The 22,606-nt window shown below is 37.6% G+C and overlaps 1 protein-coding gene across 5 annotated transcripts in view; it reads left to right on the top strand.

The window, feature by feature from the left end:
• NELL1 (neural EGFL like 1) overlaps positions 1-22,606 on the top strand; it is a 932,871-nt gene that overhangs the window by 452,710 nt on the left and 457,555 nt on the right. For all 5 annotated transcript variants that reach the window (XM_055282142.2, XM_055282141.2, XM_055282138.2 and 2 more), the window contains one exon: positions 5,189-5,314. In XM_055282142.2, coding sequence (XP_055138117.1) covers positions 5,189-5,314 — 126 coding nt within the window. The remainder of the gene's footprint in view (positions 1-5,188; positions 5,315-22,606) is intronic.

Raw genomic sequence — 22,606 nt, 5'->3', positions numbered from 1 at the left:
TACAGTCCATAAATATACCTTTTAAAACAAAAACAAACTATTTCACCATCCTGGGGAGGGATTTAAATCATGTATTTTTATTACCTCAAAAGACCACCAGAAAATGAGCTCTAATATTTCAAAAGCGACAAGCAATTTATATGAATGAATCGCAATTTAAGCCCCATTATACTCAAGATGATATATGCTGCAATGGGGTTTATAGATATTTCTCTAACAATACTTAATAATAAAAAACCTTAGGACGCTTTGTTACTCTTTTGTAATTCCATAGTCTCAAGCAATATGAGTAGAGATTGTGTCAATCTGTGAGTTCCAGCTGGGAGCAAAATGCTTCTGCCTGTTTTGGGGCCTTGGGTCACTGGAGCCTAAAGTGTGAAAGTATAAGGATTTGATTTAAAAGAGCCAAGGAAGCAGTGATGCACGGAGCAGAATTGCCATTTTAACGGAGAATGTAATGCCAGAACAAATGTCATGAATGGCCTTGCACATGGATATAGAATTTAGATATCTATTTGTTTCTATACACATCATGATGCATCTAACATAATCATAGTCATAAACATCAGCTACAGCTAACATAATCATAGCATCAAAATGTTATTGAGCGCTAAAACTGGCGCAGTGAGAACAATGACAACTTTGTGGTCATATTGTTTGGATCCAGACCCAGGTTTCTATGCTTACTGATTTTGTACTTGGGCAAGTGAAGTCACCTATAATCTCCAAGCCTCAGTTTCGTGGCATGGAGATACCTGCCACGAGGAGTCAAGATAAACGGAATGATGAGATGCTCCATATAAAGTATCTAGCATAGTGTCTGATACCTAAAAAACAGCATATATTTGTTGGGTATTTACCAATTGCCAGGGGCTGTTCCTAGTTTTCCTTTATAAGGTACGTACTATTAGACTCTTAGAATATGGGTATCAGCCTGTGCCCAACAATGTGCTTTTAAAATAATTCGTCCTTCCAGTAGATGTCAGGTTAACTGTGGTTCTTCCTAGTAAAGCTTTCTGGACTGATTCACATATTTAGCGTGAACCTGGATTTGTGTATGTTCAACTTCCACTATGAGATTCAGCCTCAGGCTTAGCCTCTTCTTGTCTCCTGGCTTCTGGATGAATATGACCATTACTCAAGATATCTGCTTCAGGCAGAGCACTGTCACCACCTGGGCAAAGGTCAGACTGCATTTCAAGTCTGTGGTTAGCATACTAATTGCTTTGGTCCAACTCAATTTCTCACTTTAAATGTCAATTTGTTCTTTCATTAGGGAGTTGTGATTTTTGTTTCGTAATTATTCAGTACCCTTCAGAGCCTTTTTTCTGTGAACAAAAAGCAGCCTTTGTCCTAGGCTCATTTATAAAATTTATAAAATCTCAATTGTTCGCTATTTCTGAAGATTGTTTTCTCAGGCTAGCCCAGCTCTCTAAAGATGTTAATTTTTTTGACTCTGTTTATAATCAGATTTGCTTTTGAAACACCCTTAAATTCTATTGAAACTGTCTTCTTGGTTGTGTGTTTCCCTGAGGGTGGAGAGGCAATCTTTTGGCAAACGTGTTGCCATTCCATCCTCTGTTCCCATCCCAAAACCATGAGAGTTGCCAATTGCTTTCTTTCTTTTATCTTCTTGTCTCAAGAGAATCAGCTGGATTACTCCACTTCACTTTCTCTCTCTTCTCCCCACCATTTTTACCACAAGATAGCTTTTATATCTGGTGGTTACATGATGAAGAATAAGCAACAAAGGCAAGATTGTGACATTTTAATTTTCTGGTACATGCATCAACTTTTCATCTTTATTTCAGTGCTTTCTCTGGACTAGTACCAGGAAATTATTAGATATGCAAGAGCTGAAATTAATAATGGTATAAACTGAACACCTACTCAAAAACACATCAGCAGAGCAGCAGGGACATGTGGGCACGGGGTCTCAATGACATGTAGAGAGCAAGGGTTGGATTAAATCCATGTGAAAAATTCTCACTGGGGTTTTCTAACCATCCCTTGTTTGATTTTTGAAAATATTTTTATTCAGGGCCTTGGAATCTTATGAAACAAAGAAATAGCTTGGCTGGCTTGATTCAAAATAAGCTTGTTATAGCCAAGTAACTCCTTCAAATCTAGATGAGGCGGAGGCCTCTCATCAGCTTGGTGATGGCCTAAGGAAAATGAGCCAGGAGATTTCTCTGGAAGGTGTTGACAAGGGTCCCTGACAGGGAAACATTCATTGCAGTCAGCAGGCTGGTTGGCAGCTGTGGCCCATGGGCTGAAGACTGAATTGCCTCTAAGGCAAGTCCTGACTAGTTTCTCATCTTAAAGGATGGCTGGGCATCCCAGCAGAGTGAGATGGAGTTCAGTGTGGCTGTATCTCTGTGAGTAAAATACCAACGTGATTTAGCCTTCAGCGTGCCCTGCTCCAATCAATTCTCTTCACTACAGCCAGAGTGATATTTTTAAAACAGAGAAATTGAATTGTGTTACTACCCTGATGAAAGTCCGAGCTCCTTCACATGGCCCTCAAGGCCTGCCGGAATCTAAAACTGGTAATATTTTATGAACAGCACACTAATGTCCACACAGGATCTGGCCCAAGCTTATTTTTCCAGTTTCATTTCAAATAAGCAAAGCTCCTTTTTGTAACTAAGTCGCCTCAAACATTCTTTTCTATGTGGCAGGTTATTGCTCTTCCCTTGGCCTATTTCACTTCTGTTTCATGTCTCAGATGAACCATCACTACCACAGAGAATCCTTCTCTGACTCTCTCAGAGTAGGTCAAATTCCTCTTGTTGAAAGATCTCACATCCTTGGTAGAATTTATTACACATTTTGCTCAATGCCTTGCCTGTCTGTGAGGTCTATGTGGCATTTTGTTCATCAGTCCGCCTCTGGGCTTAGTAGAAGGCTAAATAATGTTCTTTGAATATACGTGACTAAATGATTCTTTCCATTTCTAACTCAACAGACTTTAGCCTCTATAGTTTCCCTACCTTCATTCTCTACCTGATGAATTCTTGCTCATCTTTTAAGATGAAGCTTAATGATATCCCTTTTTGTGATAACTTTTATAGTCATTCTCTGCACCAATCAGGGAAGGCATGGTGGCTTAAGTCAACAAAGGCGTATTTCTAGCTCATGCAACAGGTATATGGTGCTTGCCTGGTGGCTTGCTCCTCACTTGGGGGCCCAGGTCGAAAGAGTCTCCATGTCTTTGCTTCCATGGGTTACAAGGCAGAAACAAGAAAATGTGGTAAGCTGGATGCTGGCTCTTAATCTTTCCACTTAGAAGTGATATGCTTCCACTCAGATTTCATGATCAATCATGAGATTAATTTAAACCATGCTTAAATTTGAAAAGGATGGGGAAATACAATTGTGCTATGTGCCCAGAGAGAGGAAAACTGGTAATATTTTATGAACAACACACTAATGTCAAGCATCCCTCTCTAATACCTGGCTTCTCTTCTTGTTTCCAGCCTCTCACTTGTTATGCCTATTTTCACCCAGCCTTTCATCATCCTACCAAAGACCTTATAAGCAACAATAACTAAATCACTTCCAAAATCTTAATGTCACCATACTATTCTATGACTCCTTCTTTTAGTTTTCTAGCTCTTGGATTCCAGTGGTCTGACTGTAGTAATTGCTTGCCTTCAACAGGATTCTTGGTGCAAGTTGAGTTCCCCCAGGAAGCAACCTCTGTGATTGGCCTGCAGGAAGTTGATTGCCTGAGTTATTTCACTAATTTCTGGTGTTTTGTTCTTATTTCATAGTTATGAAAGTCTTGCTAACTGTGGGTCTCCTTCTTAGATCTCAATGACCTCACAATAACTTTTATTTATAGGCTGTCAGATCTTTAGCTCTGAAAAGAATCTGATGTTATTTCAATGTATTTTTTTAGGAAATAAATCAACTTACTTTTCTTTTAAAATAAATAGATTAATGAGTTTCCTAGTGACTCAGTGTAGCCATTTTTATCCTCAGTTTCTATACATTAATAATATTAAAGCTCTAATGATTATTGTAATAGAAATACTGTATTTGACTAATCACCATTTTTCAAGAAGCTTTCATGAAGTAAATAATAGTGCATAACTTCTGAATTCAAATCCCAGGTCTAGCATGTTCTAAATGGATGACTTTGTGCCAGATATTTAACTTCTCTAAGCCCCAGTTTTCTAGACTATAAAACAGGAGTAGTGTTTGTATTTTGCTCATGGGATTGCATATGGATTGCATTAGATAATATCTTTACAGATACAAAATATTGGGTTCAGAATTGACCATTGGGACAAAATGATGAGGATACTGGGACCCAGAGTAGTTGAATGCAAGTCATAGGCTATTAATCAGCAGAACCAGAACTACAGCTCACATTTTCTATCTTGGATTCCTATGATGTACTCATGTCCTTCTTTCTCTAACCATTACACACAAGCAGTCTGAGTAAAAGGAACATAAATATATTTTTGAAAACAATCTCCAGAAAAGGCTAAACTCTGTGCTTAAGGTTGTAGGTTATTTTAATCCCTATCACGAAATTTTATGAGAAAGCAGGTGATGCTCTGAATTCCATCCCAAAAAGAACAAGACTTTTTGTTGAATCAGCCCGTTATTCTATCACATGGGGAGGAGCCCCAGGTCAAAGGATGAGAGACATTAACTTGCATCAGGCAACAGCAGTTGTCTGTATTCATAGTACAACATGGGAGAAACTGGCTACACCATCATTTTGTAGCATATGGATTGAAGCATGTCTTAGTAAGACATACAAGCAGAAAGGGGCTGGATTCCCTTGATCCCTCTGATAAAAGCTCTACCATGTACTGTGGACACTTAATAAATATTCATTGATGTCAACTTAGTGGACACAGAACTCCCTGAATTTGGACATTTAAAAAGAGTATTCTCCTTGGTAAGAAACTAATAGTTGTAAATTCAGTCTTCATACTTCTTGGGCTCTTACCTGTTTTGTCTCACCATGCATCGTTCTAGAAACACTTTCAGCTCAGGATGGGATCTAATGTACCAAGCTGAATTTTCACCTAAGCTTTTGTGTTTAATGCATGTTACTTTGTCTCTTGGCTTCTATGGACATTTACCTTTTGTAATTTATCTGCAAAATGATTACACTCTTGTTCCATTATTTTGCTAACCATGATCTTACTTATTTTTTTTCCTTCAGATATTGATGAGTGTGCAGCTAAGATGCATTACTGTCATGCCAATACTGTGTGTGTCAACCTTCCTGGGTTATATCGCTGTGACTGTGTCCCAGGATACATTCGTGTGGATGACTTCTCTTGCACAGGTGAGCTTTAAGAAGCAGTGTTGTTTTTTTAATTCGTCCATTCTCTGCCCCATGTCTGTGTTGTTACATTTAATTCCTAGTGCACAAAGTATTATTTTTATCTAAATAGTTCTTCTCTTTATTACTTCACCCCCACCTTTTGAGAAAAAAGCAATAATAAAAAAATTATCTGCATAATTGATTTCCATTCCCACTATTTCTGCCTCTGTATGTGTGCTTGCATACATGGGTGTGTGATTTGAAACTGAAGTCCCAGTTGCCTATAGTAACACTGAGGGAGTTAGATATACTAGTTCTAAAAATAGAAAGTATCACTTATTTTCATTTCATCATGATGAGATGTTTTTGTAGATAAGAAAATGTACTTTGTTCCCACTGGGAAAGAAAAGGGTTAAATTTAAAGAGGTGACAGGGAGTACTTGGTGGTCAAAGTTTAGGTATATGGGAGCCAGTCAAAACTATATTTAATTAATATATGCTTGTTGTCTGTGTCCCACCTCTTCCTATAACCCTTAGCACTAAAGTGGTCACTGACTGTTGGAGTAGCGCTGGTTTTATGGCTCATTTGGTTTGGCTTTCAGGTATATTTTCAATCATGTACATACAGACATGAATAGTAAATTGGATAAGGGTGATAGAAGATTCCAAGTTTTTCTTCTCTTGGACCAAATGTGTTTAAATACCTAATCTGCAAGTTATAAGAAAAGGGTCCCTCGAACCCAAGATTTCAATCGTGTTGTAACTTTTCCTGATGCCTGCATCTTTCTCTTTGTTCCAATCACGTTGGCATATAAAAACTGGATTCTTTACTCAGAATGTAATACTGCTTTTTTATAAATGTACTTTTTTTTTCTGAATGACCTTTTCAGAAGTGCAAAAAGTTGCAAAAGTTAAGGGCACATGTTAGCATGTCCAAATTTCTTTGCCAGTGATGTCTATTTATAAGTTACCATTCTTTTGGTGAAGGGCTGGAGAGTTCAGATTGACGCAGGTTTCTGAGGACCACACAAGGTCACATCTCACTTATCTGTCTTTTACATATTTTAATTAATATTCTTAGGAAAAGAAGAGATAGACTGCATAAACATAGTGTGCTAGGATTTCAATGTTTTAAAGGATCAAAACTTTTTTGGACCAATAAACAAACACTTTCTAAAAAGCTGTAAAGTTACAGGGCTTATCACTCTGTTCTTAATAGTAAATGCAGCTCTTAACTTCCTTTAACCCTAAGATTAGAAGAAGCCAGTGAATATCCTCCTAGCCCAAGAGCAACATATTATGCAACTTAATAAACATTAATTAAGGCCCTGCTGTGTGGAAGACGTTGAAATTCTATCAGAACGCTTGCCTTTGCTCGGATTTCCTCACTGAGAAAGGAAGGCAAGAGCTGGCGCTTGTCAAATGCCTTAATAGGATAGGTGCTCTGTCTGGTGGTTTATATATGGAACAAGAATGTATTATCTTAAGAACTGGCTCCAGAATTACTTTTAGAAAGGGAACTATCTTGTTTGGAATAAAAGGTAACAGTGTGGGTATCAGTGGGCACCCAAGTGTCCTTCTCCCCCCTACACAGAAAAGAGTAAATAGCTCTGCAGGAAAAGTCTACATCAAACACACACACACACACACATACACACACACACACACACACACATTTTTTTGTTTTGTTGTGTGTGCCTAAGAGGGAACACAAAAGACAGAACAAAAGAGAGAAAGGAAGGAGGGGAGAGGAACCAGTCAGAGAACAGAAGGCTGGGTGCTGTGGAGGACAGAGGGCTGGTGAAAACCACGCAATAGTAGGATAGCTGAAAGGATTTTTAAGAGAAGAAATACTTTATGTGAGTTTTTTTTTATTGTTTTGCCATACAGTATGCTATGTGAGTTTTCTTCATTACCCTCAAATCTTCAGTAAAGTCTTCCCACCCTGAATGCCTCATGAGAACCACCCTCCCTCCCTTGTTAGAATGTGGGTTAACATGGTGGACAACAGAAAGGACACCAGTGCATTTAGGATATGGGGACCACAGAGGTAACCATTATCAAGTAACCATTGTTACAGTTCTTTCTGCTGCCCCCACCAACATACACTTACTAACATACCCACACATCATTATCATCACTGCCTCCTCTCAGGAATTTCAGAAATCTTGATGAGGACTGTGGATTTTCATAGGTCATAAAATAGGTGAGGTTTTTTTTCTTTAAAAAGCCTTCCTTTGATCCCAGATTTCTTTCAACCTGCTGTCCTGTTTTTCTGCTTTTCCTCACAACAAAACTTCTTAATTTGCCTGTGGTTATTGTCCTCACCTTACATCTATTCAGCTCACATATGCTCCTCACCACTCTCCGGTCAGACTTTCATACTCACCATTCTGCAGAGGCTGCATTTATCAAGGTCATTTATGAACTCTGTTTTGCTAAAGCCAGTGTTCTTATCTCAGAAGCATTTAGCAGGGCTGACCACACCTTGCTCTTTAAAGCACATTTTTTTTCTTGGCTTTTGTGCCATCCTATTTCCTGGTTTTCCCTCTGTCACTTGTCACTCCTACCCAATGTCCCCAGCTATTCTTCTGCTGCTGACTTCTGAAAAGTTAGAGTACCCTCGGGTTCTACCCTGGTCCCCTTCCCCTTTTTACCTATAGGTTCTTTTTAGATGCCTTCATCAATCTTAGAGCTTTAATTGTATCTTTATGTCAACAACTCCTAAACGTATCGCTCCAGTTCCAATCTTTTTTCTGAACTTCTGAATTATATATTCAACTTGACATGTGCACATAGATGCTTAGTAGGAATTTCATGCTTAACATGGATAAGACAGAACTTGATTTCTTTCCACTTCGTCAAACCTCCTTCTCTCCCAACTTCTCCCATTCCAGCAAAAGCACCATTTATCCAATTTTTCTAGCCAAAAATTTAGAGATAACTCCTTCCTCTCCCCAGGGGTTACACTTGATCACCCCTCCAATTTCAATCCATGCATCTGTCTTGTTGATGCTACCCTTTACATCTTGTCCTAAGTCTGTCCACTTCTGTCTGTATCACCTATTAACATCTTAGTGGACTTCAGCCATGGCCATCACATTGGACTTCCTGCTCCAGTCTTGTTCCATCATAACCCATTCTTCACATAGCAGACAGAGCAATTTTTTTAAAAAGAGAAATCATACAACTCTACTTAAAACTTTGATCTAGTGTCTCATTACATGGAAAATCAAATCCCTCTTTCTTATTTCAATATATAACCCTATGTGGTTTTCCTTCTTTCCCTTCCATCTTGTACTGTTTCTTTCCTTGTCCATTATGACATGGCCGTGCTGACCTTTGTCTTTTTCTCCATGTAACAAGCTTGTTTCTGTTTGTTAATACCTTTGCATGAGCTATTGCCCTTTTATGGAAGTCTTTTTTCTCTTGATATTTGTGTATTGAGCTCTCTTCTGATTTACCTCTTAGCCTAAGCCTCAGAGAGGCTTTCCATGATCAATATAAATAGCCACTCTGTTGTTTTCTGTCATACCACCTGATTTTAGTCTCTGAGTAATACATATTATTATCTGGAATTCTCTTACTTATAAATGATTCTTTTATCTGTCTCTTTCCACTAGAATGTAAACTCTGAGAGCAGGGAACTTTTTCCTTTTGTTCTCTACTATACCTTGACTACTTAGAACATTACCTGGCATAAAGCAGTGCTCAACAAATATTTGTTGAATGAAATAATGCATAAAGCTACTTGACTTTGGGCAAATGTTTCACTTTTGAAAACCTCATTTATAAAATATTGCTCACATCTGTCATACCCACAGGTTATACTGAATGTCAACTAATATATGTGAAAGTATTTATCATAGCACTTTTATCAGTAAGGATAGGATGTTCTGTAGGACGTTCAGAACATTCTGTAGGATGTTCTAAATATAAGTGACTTAAGATAAATTTTATTTTTTGCTTATGCTATTTGTCTATCCCTGATCAACAGAGCCGTTCTGCATACCATATTCACTTTGGGATGCAAGCTGTTGGAATGGTCACTATGGTGAACATTTCCAGTCACCAAGACAGGGGAAAGAGATCCTGGAGGCCCTCCATCAGCCATTAAATGTTCTGACCAGGAAGTGACACAAATCACATCTACTTATAACTCATTGGCTAGAACTAATCACTAGTTCCATCCAACCACACAGGGATGAGAAAATACTGTCCTACCTCATGCCTGGAATGGTAGAGAACCAGAAATATTTGGCAAATGGTACCCATGCCTACTATAGTGAGTGATACTAACAGATTGCCAACAAATATAGTTTATTTTGACATGAGTAGCTGTTGATTAGGATAACCTTTTTTCAACAGCAGTTCATAAGCTATGTAGGTATTCTCAAAAATTAATTACAATATTAGGCACATTGTATTAAGTGCTATGATGGAAATGCAAGCAAAATACAATGAAAAATGGCCCTTGATTGCCAAGATGAAGTGTTTGAAATGTTTTCTGAAGGCTGTGGGGGGCTGTGGGAATTGACTGAGGCATGCTAGCATGCAATGACTATATTATGTTAGAGATTTACAATGGGGAATATGGATGGGAGACAGGAGACAGGAGGAGAGCCTCTAGGCCAGATTCAAGGACCTTCATTAGACACTTTCATAGTAAGCTTGAGTCTTTGGAATGCTGACATTTATTTTGTGTCCTGAAAATAAGCTTGTTAGACCAAATGTGCTCTGTACTCTCCAAGATATATTATGTCCCCACCCATAATCTCTGCCATTTTTTATAGGCAAAGAAGACTTCTTTCCCTTAGTGGTCATTTGCCTATGTAATAGATGAGGTATATGATAGATATCTGCCACTATAAAATGTCTTTTCAAATGTTTCATTGCCAGATGATAATTTGCTGGGAGAAATTAACAGGCCTAAAGGCATTCCTTTATTTGACTCGGGATCCTGATTATAGCATTTCCATTATTGACATTCCTTATTTCCAAAGACCATTCTAGTCTCTTCTCAAATCAATCAGTACCTGCTGACACTGTTCAGTTGGTTTTATAACCATGTCAAGGTCATATTTTTTTCCTTTCTTTTGCTGTTTTATGTCATTTAGCTTTGCTACTCACTTTTTAGAAGTCAGTAGTCATACTGAAAAATTCTATTCAACCAAAAATAGGGAGCCTAAAGTTAAAGAAGATATATCAGCTTTGGTGATTCATTGATTTATTGGATGATTAATTAATTAATTATTTTACTATGTATGAAATATTCAGTTAGTGTCTGTCACAAGTATTATAAAGGCTAGCCACCAAGATTATTAAAAAATAATGTCTGTGCCAAGGGAATTCATGGTTCATTAATTAGGCAATATCTTCAAATGAGAAAACTCAAATGTTCATTCACCATCAAAAATATCATTTGCCAAATCAATCTTTCTTTGAAATCTTAGTAGTTTAGTTCAGTATTGGATGTTTCACCCTGTGGTAGTTATTACTACTTGACAAGTTTTAAAGAAGGAAAACCAAAATAGTCTTTCCCAATTCTATGCTGACAGCCATGGTCCTTTCAGAAGACTACACCTGAGACAGGGGATGCTAAGCATGATGGAGGAGAAAGGCAATGCATTACACAGAACAGGAAACTTTAGCTCTTACCCAACCTTTTTCTTGCTAAAAATTGAAAAAAAAAAAAAAGAAAAAGGATTATATGTATGGGATAATAAAGCTCCAAGAGTTCGACATTGAGAATAATTATCTAGAGCTTAAAAGTGTGCTGTAACTTAATCATTACCTCCCTGGGGACTGGGGTTTCCCTGACATGAGTATGTGTTATATATAGAGCTCTGTACTTTTTTGGAGGAAAGTCTCCCTTGGCCTTTGAAAGGGTGATATCTAAAACATTTGGCCTCTGACCCTTGGGGGAATTTTTAGCCTTGGAATTTTCGTGTGAATTGAAATTGCGTTGTTTCTTGTAAGAGATCCCTGAGTTTCTTGTAAGAGATCCCTGAGTTGCTCTTGCTCTTTTATGAATTTTGAAACTGGAAGAGGTCCCTGAAATGGAGGTGTCACAGGGAGGAGGGGTTTTTCTCTTCCCCATATGCTTTTGGTTTTTGGAATAGTCAACCCGCTTGATTTATTGGCCTCTGACTTTCTTGTTTTTTTTTTTTTTTTTATTTTTTTATTATACTTTAGGGTTTTAGGGTACATGTGCACAATGTGCAGGTTTGTTACATATGTATCCATGTGCCATGTTGATTTCCTGCACCCATTAACTCGTCATTTAGCATTAGGTGTATCTCCTAATGCTGTCCCTCCCCCCTCCCCCCACCCCACAACAGTCCCCGGAGCGTGATGTTCCCCTTCCTGTGTCCATGAGTTCTCATTGTTCAATTCCCACCTATGAGTGAGAACATGCGGTGTTTGGTTTTTTGTCCTTGCGATAGCTTACTGAGAATGATATTTTCCAGTTTCATCCATGTCCCTACAAAGGACACGAACTCATCATTTTTTATGGCTGCATAGTATTCCATGGTGTATATGTGCCTCTGACTTTCATTTATCCCCAGCTAAACTCCCCGTGTTTTTGGCTGTTTGATAAGACATTATCATTAGATACGCAGGCAGTTTTAAAGGAAGATATTTGTGATTTACAACAAAAGCATGCAGCGATAAGACAGATACTTGACAGTAATGGGTAAGCATTCATTTTTATGCCAAAAGCTTCCCATGAAGGTAAGAAATAAAGGGAACAAGTGAGATAACAAATATCCCATGTGATCTCTATTACGTTGCTAAAAGGACTTTTATTTTCTTGATATGGGCATGAAAGAAACCTTAAAGGAAGTTTATGTTTGAAATAGAGAAAACGTAAAGACTTAGATATAATAGCCTATTAATTTAATGGTTTGAATTAAGTACCCTATAATGAAAAGAGGTTAGACAACAGTTTAAATGCCTTAAAAGTAATAGTTGTTAGAAATGTCAGGCTGGGTCTCTGGAATATGCTTTACTCCCATGATGAACTATACAAATATTTTTAATGAAATTTTATTATAAATTTGATCAATTATATTGATGAAATAGAGAATATTTTCAAATATGATATATCTGATATTTTCTCATTTAGCAGAGCCACATGAAATGGAACTAAAACAGAACATTCTGCAACCTGATTGAGCAAAATGGTAAATTTTCCACTGATCATCATTATCTTTCAGGCCCATACCATGTACTTGTGTCAGAATGCTTGTCCTTGTTTACCGTTGGCTGTCTGGCAGCATTAAGGGACAAGTTACAGGACAATTGCTTGGCTTTCAGTCTCAGAAGAGGTGATACATTTACAAGAATGAAACAGGTCACAGGCCTCTAGAGTATTTTACTTTAGTAAAAATATGCTATATGAAATGCTTTATAGAATGCAAAGCCACCTTTTGCTTGTTAAAGATAACCAGAAACTATTTATTGATATATTGAACAAGAAAAGTCAAAATAAAGCATGTGCTGCTACTTTTGCATATTTCAAAACCAACCTAGAAGGTCTGATGATAGTTATTTATCTGTTGTTTTGATTTGTATGGCTGGAATTTCTCTCTTTTTTTCTCCTTTCATATAAATAGATAATTGGCTCTGTTACCCTCCTTCCCTACGCCCTCAGAGGAGAAATGCTACTGTACCAAAAGCAGGATTCCAAAATCCTAATTCTTTATGGCAGAGATTCTCAATTCTCACCTCAGGGTAGAATCACTTGGAATCTGGGATCTATCCCTAGAGATTTTGATTTTTGGCTGGTCTGGGATTAGGACCCAGCTTTGGTGGTCTTGTTTAAAAATAATTCTAATGTCCAGTCAAGGTCAAGAGCCACTGCTTTAGCACAGAACAGAAAAACAGAGAGGGTTGGAGTATGGAGAGAATATCAGAGGGAAACGGGACGGGAGATGAATTGCCCACTGTATTTTGTAGATGAGAAAAAAGATTCCCTTGAACTGGTGGTGAGAAATGTGGAGTTCAGGAAGTCATGAAGCAGGGACTTGGATGGCTCCTGGAGGAGGGGTCCTGCTTCCAAAGCTGCACTCTGAGATGTATAAGATGCTGGATAGACAATGACTGTGAGGTATCTCTATAGATGGGGCCTCATGGGAAGATGTTGAATCTTTAATTATGACATTGCTGCTGCATTGCCTGAAAGAGCCCTAAAGACAGATGGAGCGTATCTATGGTGACTTTGCGTTCCATGGGCTGAGGACTAGGCTGCTTCTTCTGTGCCAATGCCCTGGTTATTGGGGGTCCTCTAGAGCCATGATGGAGCCTAATGGAAGTGGGGAACACTTAAAATGACTGAGACATTTCAGTGACCCCACTGTCTCAGAAGAATAGGAGCTCACAACCATTCAAGTTGAATTGAAGAAATTATAGAAACTTTCATCACTTATACAAACACTTCTGTGACTGGACTTCTCTACCTATCACGCATACAAAAAATGAAGTCAATAAAAGAACAAAACAGAAAAAAATTAAGAGGTCCCTCTAAAGAGGGATTATAGTATAAAAATTCATGGAAAGTTTGTTTTTCCAGACCAATTTTAGTTTTCCATATGTAGTACTGGAAAAGCCAAAGACCACATATTTATTTCATTTAGTGATAGTAGTGTTAAAATAATGTTAGGGTTTATTAAATCCAGCGCATATATCTTAGGGAGACTATCAAAGCTCATTTACCTTGAAATTTCATGATGAAAATAAGTCTGAAAGACATGTCTAGTGTTTGATTGTTTTGTTGGGTTTAAGTGGGAGTTCCTTTTTATTCCTACATGTGTTATAAAGGAACGGAACCACTTTGGCTGTTACAGAACAACCAGGATCAATGATGGAGCTTGCCCCTAGGGTGTTTGTGAACAAATCTATTAAGTACTGTGTTGTCCTTGACCCAAATTCATCATAAAAGCCTTGTTAATATTTCTGTACACTCTATTGTTAGATTTGTGCATTCGGAATCACAATAGGCCTTTCTCATAAAGGAGTTTCATTAAGGAAGCTTTAGCGCTTGCAAAACTGTTGAGGCTGGTCTTGCAGCTCCACTCTATCCACATTCAGGTCATACAGTGAATGGACATTTCTCTTTAACAACCAGTGTTTTATCTTATATTCTTTATTTCTATCTTAAAGACATGGTACATGCATATCTATCTATCTACCTATCTATCTATCTATCTATCTATCTATCTATCTATCTATCTATCTATCTACCTGTCTATCTATTTAATCTATCTGTCTATTGTTATTTCCATACTTCTTAGAAGTATAGTGAAGTGTCTTAAAATTTTGTTTTCTTTTGCTAAGATAATTGAGAATATATACCAACTATTCTTTGGCCAAAATGAAAGATATAAATTCTCACGGTTAAAGTCTAGTGTATAAATTCTACTGGTTGCAAGCTTTGATTATGTCACTTATTTACTCTGTGAATCAGAAAGCTATTTAAATTCTCTGCTTCTTCATCAGTATTCACTGTACATCCTCACAGAGTTGTTAGAGGATGAAGTGACACAGTGTATATATATCGGTTTGAGTGAGTTTAGCTGAAAGAATAAAAAAAAACAGAATAACATCAAATGACTTAACTGGCTTAAATGACAAATTCTCACATAACACAATGACTGTGGGGATAGTTTTTTCAGAAATAGTTAATTCAGCTGTTCCATGAAATCCTCAGTGAAACAGATTCTTTCTAACTTTTTACTTGGTTATTTTAAGCATGATAGTTTTGGAACTGGATCTAGCTCCCCTCAAGATCTCAAAACGGTGAAGTTACTCCAAGCATCAAATCCTGACTTAACCATGTCCCAAAGTCAGAAGGGAAAAGAGATTTCCCTTTTCACAGTCCCTTTTTAAAAATAAGAGTAACTTTATTAAAAACCTCAACAGATTTATTGTCATGTCTCATTAACAAAAATGGTTTGACCTACCTATTCATAAAATATACCTTAGAAAGATAAATAGAATCAAGATTTATCCCCTGAGGCTTGGGCAGATCCCAACTTCTTTTGTAGTACCTGGATAACTTACATCTAAACAAAATGTGGGTTTCTTTGTCAAGGAAGATGTGTGTGCCTGCATGTGTGTGTGTGTTTGGGTTTCCATGTGTGTATAGATCCACAATTGTTAGAGGATATTAACAGCTTTGAAAACATGTTTCAAGCTTAGGATTAGTCAAAAGAAATGCAAATTAAAATGAAAATTAGATAGCAGTTATACTAAATTTATGTATGTGACTATCTGTGTGTAGATAGATAGATACACATATATAGATAGACATATATGTCAATCACCCTTTTCTGGAGATGGTTCAGGAATTCGGCACTTTCATATATCACTGATGGGAATGTAAACTGATACAGCCTTTCTTGAGGCTAACTTGACAGTGTATAGCCAAAGGCCTAGAAATGTTTATTTATAGTAACTTATCCTAAGAAAACAATCTGTCACAATTATTTATGTAAGAAGACTTTCATTGTGGCCATTTATTCCATTTATTATTTGTAAGAAAAAAACTGGAATCAGCCTAAATATAAACTCATGGAAATTCGATTAAATAAGTGAAATAAATCCATATAGTGGAACATAATGCATATTAAAATAATGTTTAAAAGAATATTATGCGTCAATGGAAAAGTCTCATCATCTAACATGATTTAAGCAAGTATGTATTTTATTTTTCATTTCAAATAATAAAAAATATGTATGAATACATACACACATACACATGCAAGCACAGACACATAGAAACACAGACAGGAAATATCCTCATACCCCTTCCCAAATAAACAGAGAACAGAGGGTATCTCTGAGTGAATAATTAAACATGATACTTTTTCTTTATACTCTATATATTTTCTAAATTTTCTGTAGAAAGAAATATAAGGCAATGAACCTATATACATATTATTTTGAGAAAAGTGTTATTAAAATATTAGAAGGCAGAAAATGCTAGACAATGGTGACATTGAGTTTTTTTCCCCAAAGTCTCCTAAATGTTACCTCACTAAATTAAAAATATATATATTTATGACCTGGTAGGGATGATGTCTTTCATCTTTTGTGACATAGATTATAGTTCTGAACTAAAGCAATTAAAAGCAATGGCTTTGCTTCATGTTCCTGGAGAATCTGCATGGCCAATATGGCAACTGAAGGCCACTTGCAATTATGGTGCTGTCTTAATTCAGGCTGCTGTAATGAAATACCTGACACTGGGTGGCTTATAAACAATAGGAATTTCTTTCTCACAGTTCTGGAGGCTAAGAATTTCAAGATCAAGGTGCCTGCAGATTAGGTGTCTGGTGAGGGCCTGTTCCTCACAGATAATTTTTTTTGTTTTTTTGAGACAGATTTTGCTCTTGATGCCTAGGCTAGAGTGCAATGGTGCGATCTCGGCTCACTGCAACCTCCACCTTCCAGGTTCAAGCGATTCTCCTGCCTCAGCCTCCTGAGTAGCTGGGATTACAGGCATGTGCCACCACACCCTGCTAATTTTGTATTTTTGGTAGAGATGGGGTTTCTCCATGTTGGTCAGGTTGGTCTTGAACTTCCAACCTCAGGTGATCTGCCTGCCTCGGCCTCCCAAAATGCTGGGATTACAGGCATGAGCCACCGTGCCTGGCCGGATAATGTTTTCTTACTGTGTGCTCACATGATGAAAGGGGTGAGAGATCTCCCTGGGGTCTCCTTTATAAGGGCACTAATAACCTAATCACTCCCAAGGCCCCACTTCCTAATACCATCACCCTAGGGGTTAGGATTTTAACATGAGTTTTGGGGGAATAAAAACATTCAGACAGATTTCAGATGCTGTTTTCTTCCTGGCAGCTGATCTGATAAGTGGAGTCCTACCACACTACCTCTCATAAGCTTTTTATGAAGGGTTTTCAGAAACAAGGCAATTGGTCCAGATTTTTCTGGATCAGGGCCAAGACAAAGAGAGATACTGAGGGGAGCATGAAAAGACCCAGTATTTCCATAGGAAAGCAACAACTGAATGAGAATCAGGGAACATACATTCCAGTCTTCCCCCCTACCACCAGCTCACTGAATGTCATCATCTCAACATTTTTCTTGGACTTTGAAAGATTAAGGTTTAACTAGCTCAGTGGTTTTCAGTCAGAATAACTTGGATTCTAAATAATGTTTCTTTTGAAGAGAGTTCAGCTTCTTAAAAAAAAAGGATTATTTTACAAACTATTACTTTTCTAATTTTATGATTCTGTAAGATATGGTTTCTGACCTCTAGGAGATTATGGTCTCTTTGGGAGATATAAAATTTACATTTAAGTAGAATAATTTTATCAGGCATGTAACTGAGCTCTAAATTGTGAGTTACAGGCATTAAATGCTATGGGAAAGAGCATTGGTACTGGGAGAAAGGACATTTATTACTAACTGGTGGAGAGGAAATGTTTTCTATCCTTCCACGGGTGTCTGAAAGGGTTTGAATTTGATGTTAGGTGGGAGTTCACTGAGAAGTAATTATGCCTGTTGCTTGAGAAATAGATCCATCTCTATTTTTATTGATCTACAATGTGAACTGGAGGTTACCTGTGTAGAAATGGAAAGAACACAGGGCTCTGAATCAGCCAGGCCTGGGTTTCTGCCCCAAGTAGGGCATTTATTCATAGCACTAACTCAAATCATCTTCAGGGAAATGGACACATCTTCTTTCTAGAATCTTACAAGGAGTTAATGAGAGAATATTTGTAAAGTGCTTGGAAGAGAGCTCAGCACAGAGTAAACGCTCGATAACTGTTAGCCGTTACTACCTCTACACATGAGGAATCCATGTTGAGGTGCGGGAGGTTAAGGAACTTGTCTACATCTGTAGGCTAGATGGTGGTGAGGCAGAGATAGGAAAGCCGACATTGTAACTCCATAAGCTCAAAGATAGGATAGGATAGCAGGCCTTGTAACTCCAGAAGCTCAAATATAACCTCCGTTAGGGCTCTTTTGAAAATGTCTTTAAAATGCGAATGCAGATGAGATTGGCTGCATTCAGACGTAAGCAAGCACCAACTGTTGTCCAAAAATCTATTGAAATAATAAATAAATAAATAAATAAATAAAAATGCTAATGCAATGTGTTCAGCAAGCAATAGTCATTGTTAGAAAGAAAGAAATAGCTTGGGCTTGTGACCAAGTAAATCCATATTTAACCCACAGCTCTCCCTCTTACAAGCTTTGGAGTCTTGGGCAGATTCTTTAAGTGCTCCATGCCTCAGTTTATAACACCAAGAAAGACGTTTGGGTTTTAAGGTTTGATCATGTGAAAGAAAGCCCAACACAATGTCTGAGTCCTAGGTGTTACTCAATATTGAAGCCCTAAGACCTGTTCATCGTATTTCCTTTTTCTCCCTCTCCTTACTAAGTAGCTCTTAAAGCACTTAAAAGGACAACAGGGCACCTTAAGATACGTTTGGAAAGCCGCTTGCCTTGAGAAGCCCAGGCTATGTAGACAGTGTTCAGGTTCTCTGGGAAGATGAGACTTGAGTCAGATGCTTTAGGCTCATGAGTTAAGAAGGAGATGATGTAGTGTAAAGTGGACTTCAAAACAGAGTTTATAACTACCAAGGAATACATTCCTTTAATTCAAGAGAAACATCACCTTCCTAGAGTCATTAGTTTGTGAGCTGCTGTAGACCAGAGCTTTGGAATGTGCTCTGTTAGCTCCCTTTAAAAATTTAACTTTGATCCCTAAGAAGGGAATCCCATTAAACTGCAAACACTTTTTGGCATTTATCAGCTGTGCTGGCTGGCATCTAGTTATTCCTTAAGGGTAGTCATAGGACAAATTGTTTTCAAGAGAAGCCTGGTCTAGGTTGAACACCAGGATGGAGTCTTTGGCAGTCAGGAAATTTCCTTAGAGGGAATTCCCAACACACAGTGAGACATATAAAGAAAATAGCAAGTTTAATGAAATTATAAAAAGGGTTTTTCTAGTTATAAAAATAGTATATTAATACTATAGTAACATTAAGAAATTTAGAAGAATAAGAAGAAAATAGGCTGGGCATGGTGGCTCACACCTGTAATCTCAGCACTTTGGGTGGCCTAAGTGGAAGAATCATTGAGGCTAGGAGTTCAAAACCAGCCTGGTCAACATAGCAGCAATCTGTTTCTACAAAAGAAAAAATTAAAAAAATTAGCCAGGTGTAATTAGCCAGGCATTATGACATGGGCCTGTAGTCCCAGCTACTCAGGAAGCTGAGGAAGAGGATTGCTTGAGCCTAGTGGTTCAAGGATTCAGTGAGCTATGATCCAAGAAGAAGAGGAAGAGGAAGAAGAAGAGGAGGAAGAGGAGGAAGGGGACGAGGGGGAGGAGGAGGAAAATGACGACAACCTCTATTAACATTTTGCATTTGGGAGTATTTATCTTATGTCTGTTTTCAATGCCTGCATTTGTAGTCTACATTGTGGAAATCACAGTCACTAATGGTCAATATTCAATTTTTTCTTTTTACTTATTTCATAAGCATTGCCCAAATTAATAAGATTATTTGAAAAATATACTTGTTTATGGTTGAAAATATTCTCTCATATGGACATCTCATCATAGCTATTACTACATTAGAGGAGTATTAACATCCAGTTGCCTCTCTGTCTTCATTTGTTTTTAACAGATGCTTGCATATTTTTTTCTTTCTGTATTATGATGATGATCATTGTTTTTCCTCAGTTTGGACAAAGAGTGAGTCACAGAACAAAAACTCAACGAGCCCAACACAGGGACTATGCGTGCTTAGGGACTCGTGGAGGGGAGCATCTTAGTTTGTCTGATGTTTTTTATTTAGGGACATTTTAGGGAAAAATAGGAGGTTAAAGAGCTCTGTAATCTTAATAAATATCATGATGCCTTAAGGACCCCACATAATTATTTTACAGAAAAGCACATTGTAACTAGACAGTGGTGCTCTAAAGTGAGTCTTTGCCTCATTTATGAGATGTGGCTTTCATATTTGTATTTTCTTATTGAATTATTTGTCCTTTAAAATTTGAAGAGTATTCCCTAGATGAACTAGCATTTTTTCCCCCTTTTGGCGTTTGTTTTCCCATTCTGGTTGATAAGCAGACTGTAGGGAAAGTATTAAAGTATTAGGAGTTTCAAATAGCTGGGATGTTAGAGACATATAAGGCACCAGAAATATCTTCAGATTAAAGCCATTTGATTCTGAATTTTGATGAAGTGTTGAAGAAATGTGCCTGGAGAAATCTTACTTGTGAATTATCAAAATCTTTAGTATTTTTGCTCGTTAGGAGAGCTATGTCCCCCTCAAGCAGATCGTCCATTTAATTGGTTATAATAAAAATGCGGCATTGATCAGAAGAGGCAGACCTTATCCCTTACTATCAGTGCGAGATGGGGATGAGGGAACAATCATTGTCCCAGCCAGGGGAGTGTGGTAGTAAACGACTGTTACATCACGGCCACCCAGGCTGAGTGGTATACAGTACAGGGGAGGGAATCAAGTCAAGATTTACCCTATAATGCTTTTCTTGGCCTCAAGCAAACTGTTTATTTTTAGGACAGGTTGGAACAGCTCACAGCTTTGGAGCCAAGCCCAGGAGGAATACCAGAGAATAGTGCCCTCTATCTATTTTTAGGATTTAGAAAACTGACAAGTTACAAAGTAGCACTCACATGTTGTCATGCTTACCTCTCAAACCAGCTGGAGTTCTGAATTTATTCAACCTCTACTTGGACAAGATTTATTTTATTTTGACTTTTCTTCCAGCTCTCTTTTCCTCTTGACTCTACTCCTTGGTGGATTATTATAGCTTTTCTCCTTGAATCTTGTTTTCTTTACGTTTTACATTTGTTTCATTAGTGTGTGTATGTGTGTGTGTTGTTATTTATGGGTGAATCTAATAATGGTCTTAATGAGAGACTTAATGCCATAAAACAGAAAATAACAGGTATTGGTGAGGATGCGGAGGAATTGGAACCCTCGTCTACTGTTGGCAAGCACGTAAACATGGTGTAGCCACCATGGAAAATAGTTTGGTGGTTCATCAAAAAATTAAAAATAGAAAAAAATAGAAAATAGAATTAAATGATCTGGCAATTCCACTTATGGGTATATACCCAAAAGAATTGAAAGTAGGGTCTTGAAGAGATATTTTCACACTCATATTCATGGCAGCATTATTCACAATAAAGTGTGGAAGTAACTCAAGTATCCATCAATGAATGAACGGATATGCAAAATGTGATACAGACATATAGTGGAATATTATTCAGTTTTAAAAAGGTAGGAAATTCTGATACATGCTATAATGTGGATGAGACTAGAGAACATTATTCTAAGTAAGATAAGCCAGTCACAAATAGACAAATACTGCATGATTCCACTTATATGAAGTACCTGGAGTAATCAAATTCATAGAGACAAAATGTAGAATGGTGGTTGCCACAGGCTGGAGCAATGGGGGCATAGAAAGTTATTGTTAATGGGTATGGGGTTTAGTTTTACAAGATGAAAAGAGTTTTGGAGATGGATGGTGGTGATGGTTGTACAATATAAATGTGCTTAATACCACTGAATTGTGCACTGAAAAATGGTTAAGATAGTAACCATTATGTTATGTTTATATTATGTATATTTTACTTCAACTAAAACATTGAGAAAAAAATGCCACCAGGGGAAAGATCTCTTCTCATTAGTAAGTTATGTAAATGCAGTAGGTCTAATTTCTTTACTACCATAGGTATATGAAAGGATCCACAGAGGAGAGTTTTTCAGATAATGTCAAGCATCCACCTTTTTATTTTGATTTAATTTTTTTAAGTTTATGGTATAAAATTTCAAATAGTCATCTGCTCAATGACTTAGGATTAGATAAGGATGCTTGCTAAATCAGTAAACTCCAATCAGCCCTTCTCTATCCTGTGAGTATCTCTAGTACTCTCTTGTGGAATAAAGTGCATGGGTTTTATAGCCTCAGAGACTCCTTTCACAGATTCTGGGTCATGGCTGTCTTCCTAAGAGATGGGGATGATAGAAGTCTGGCTACGGGATCCAATAAGGTTTTACTAATTTTTTTCTATAAATGGAAAGCAAGGACTTAATAGTGATTACCTGGACAGTTTCCGTTCTAGAAGAGGAACAGAGTTTTGGGAGGGGCACTTCACACGCAGCATTTAGGAAATTCAGTACCCATGTCCCATGTCTGATAACAAGGCTTCCACATCTAAATCTACAGGGTGAACATGGCAACTCTAGAATCAGGGACAGAAATATCTCTAAGCAACCAGGGAGTTGAAAGAGT

The sequence above is a fragment of the Symphalangus syndactylus genome, chromosome 6 (genome assembly GCF_028878055.3).
Source record: "Symphalangus syndactylus isolate Jambi chromosome 6, NHGRI_mSymSyn1-v2.1_pri, whole genome shotgun sequence".
Lineage (NCBI taxonomy): Eukaryota > Metazoa > Chordata > Mammalia > Primates > Hylobatidae > Symphalangus > Symphalangus syndactylus.
This window is presented reverse-complemented; position numbering and strand designations above follow the sequence as displayed.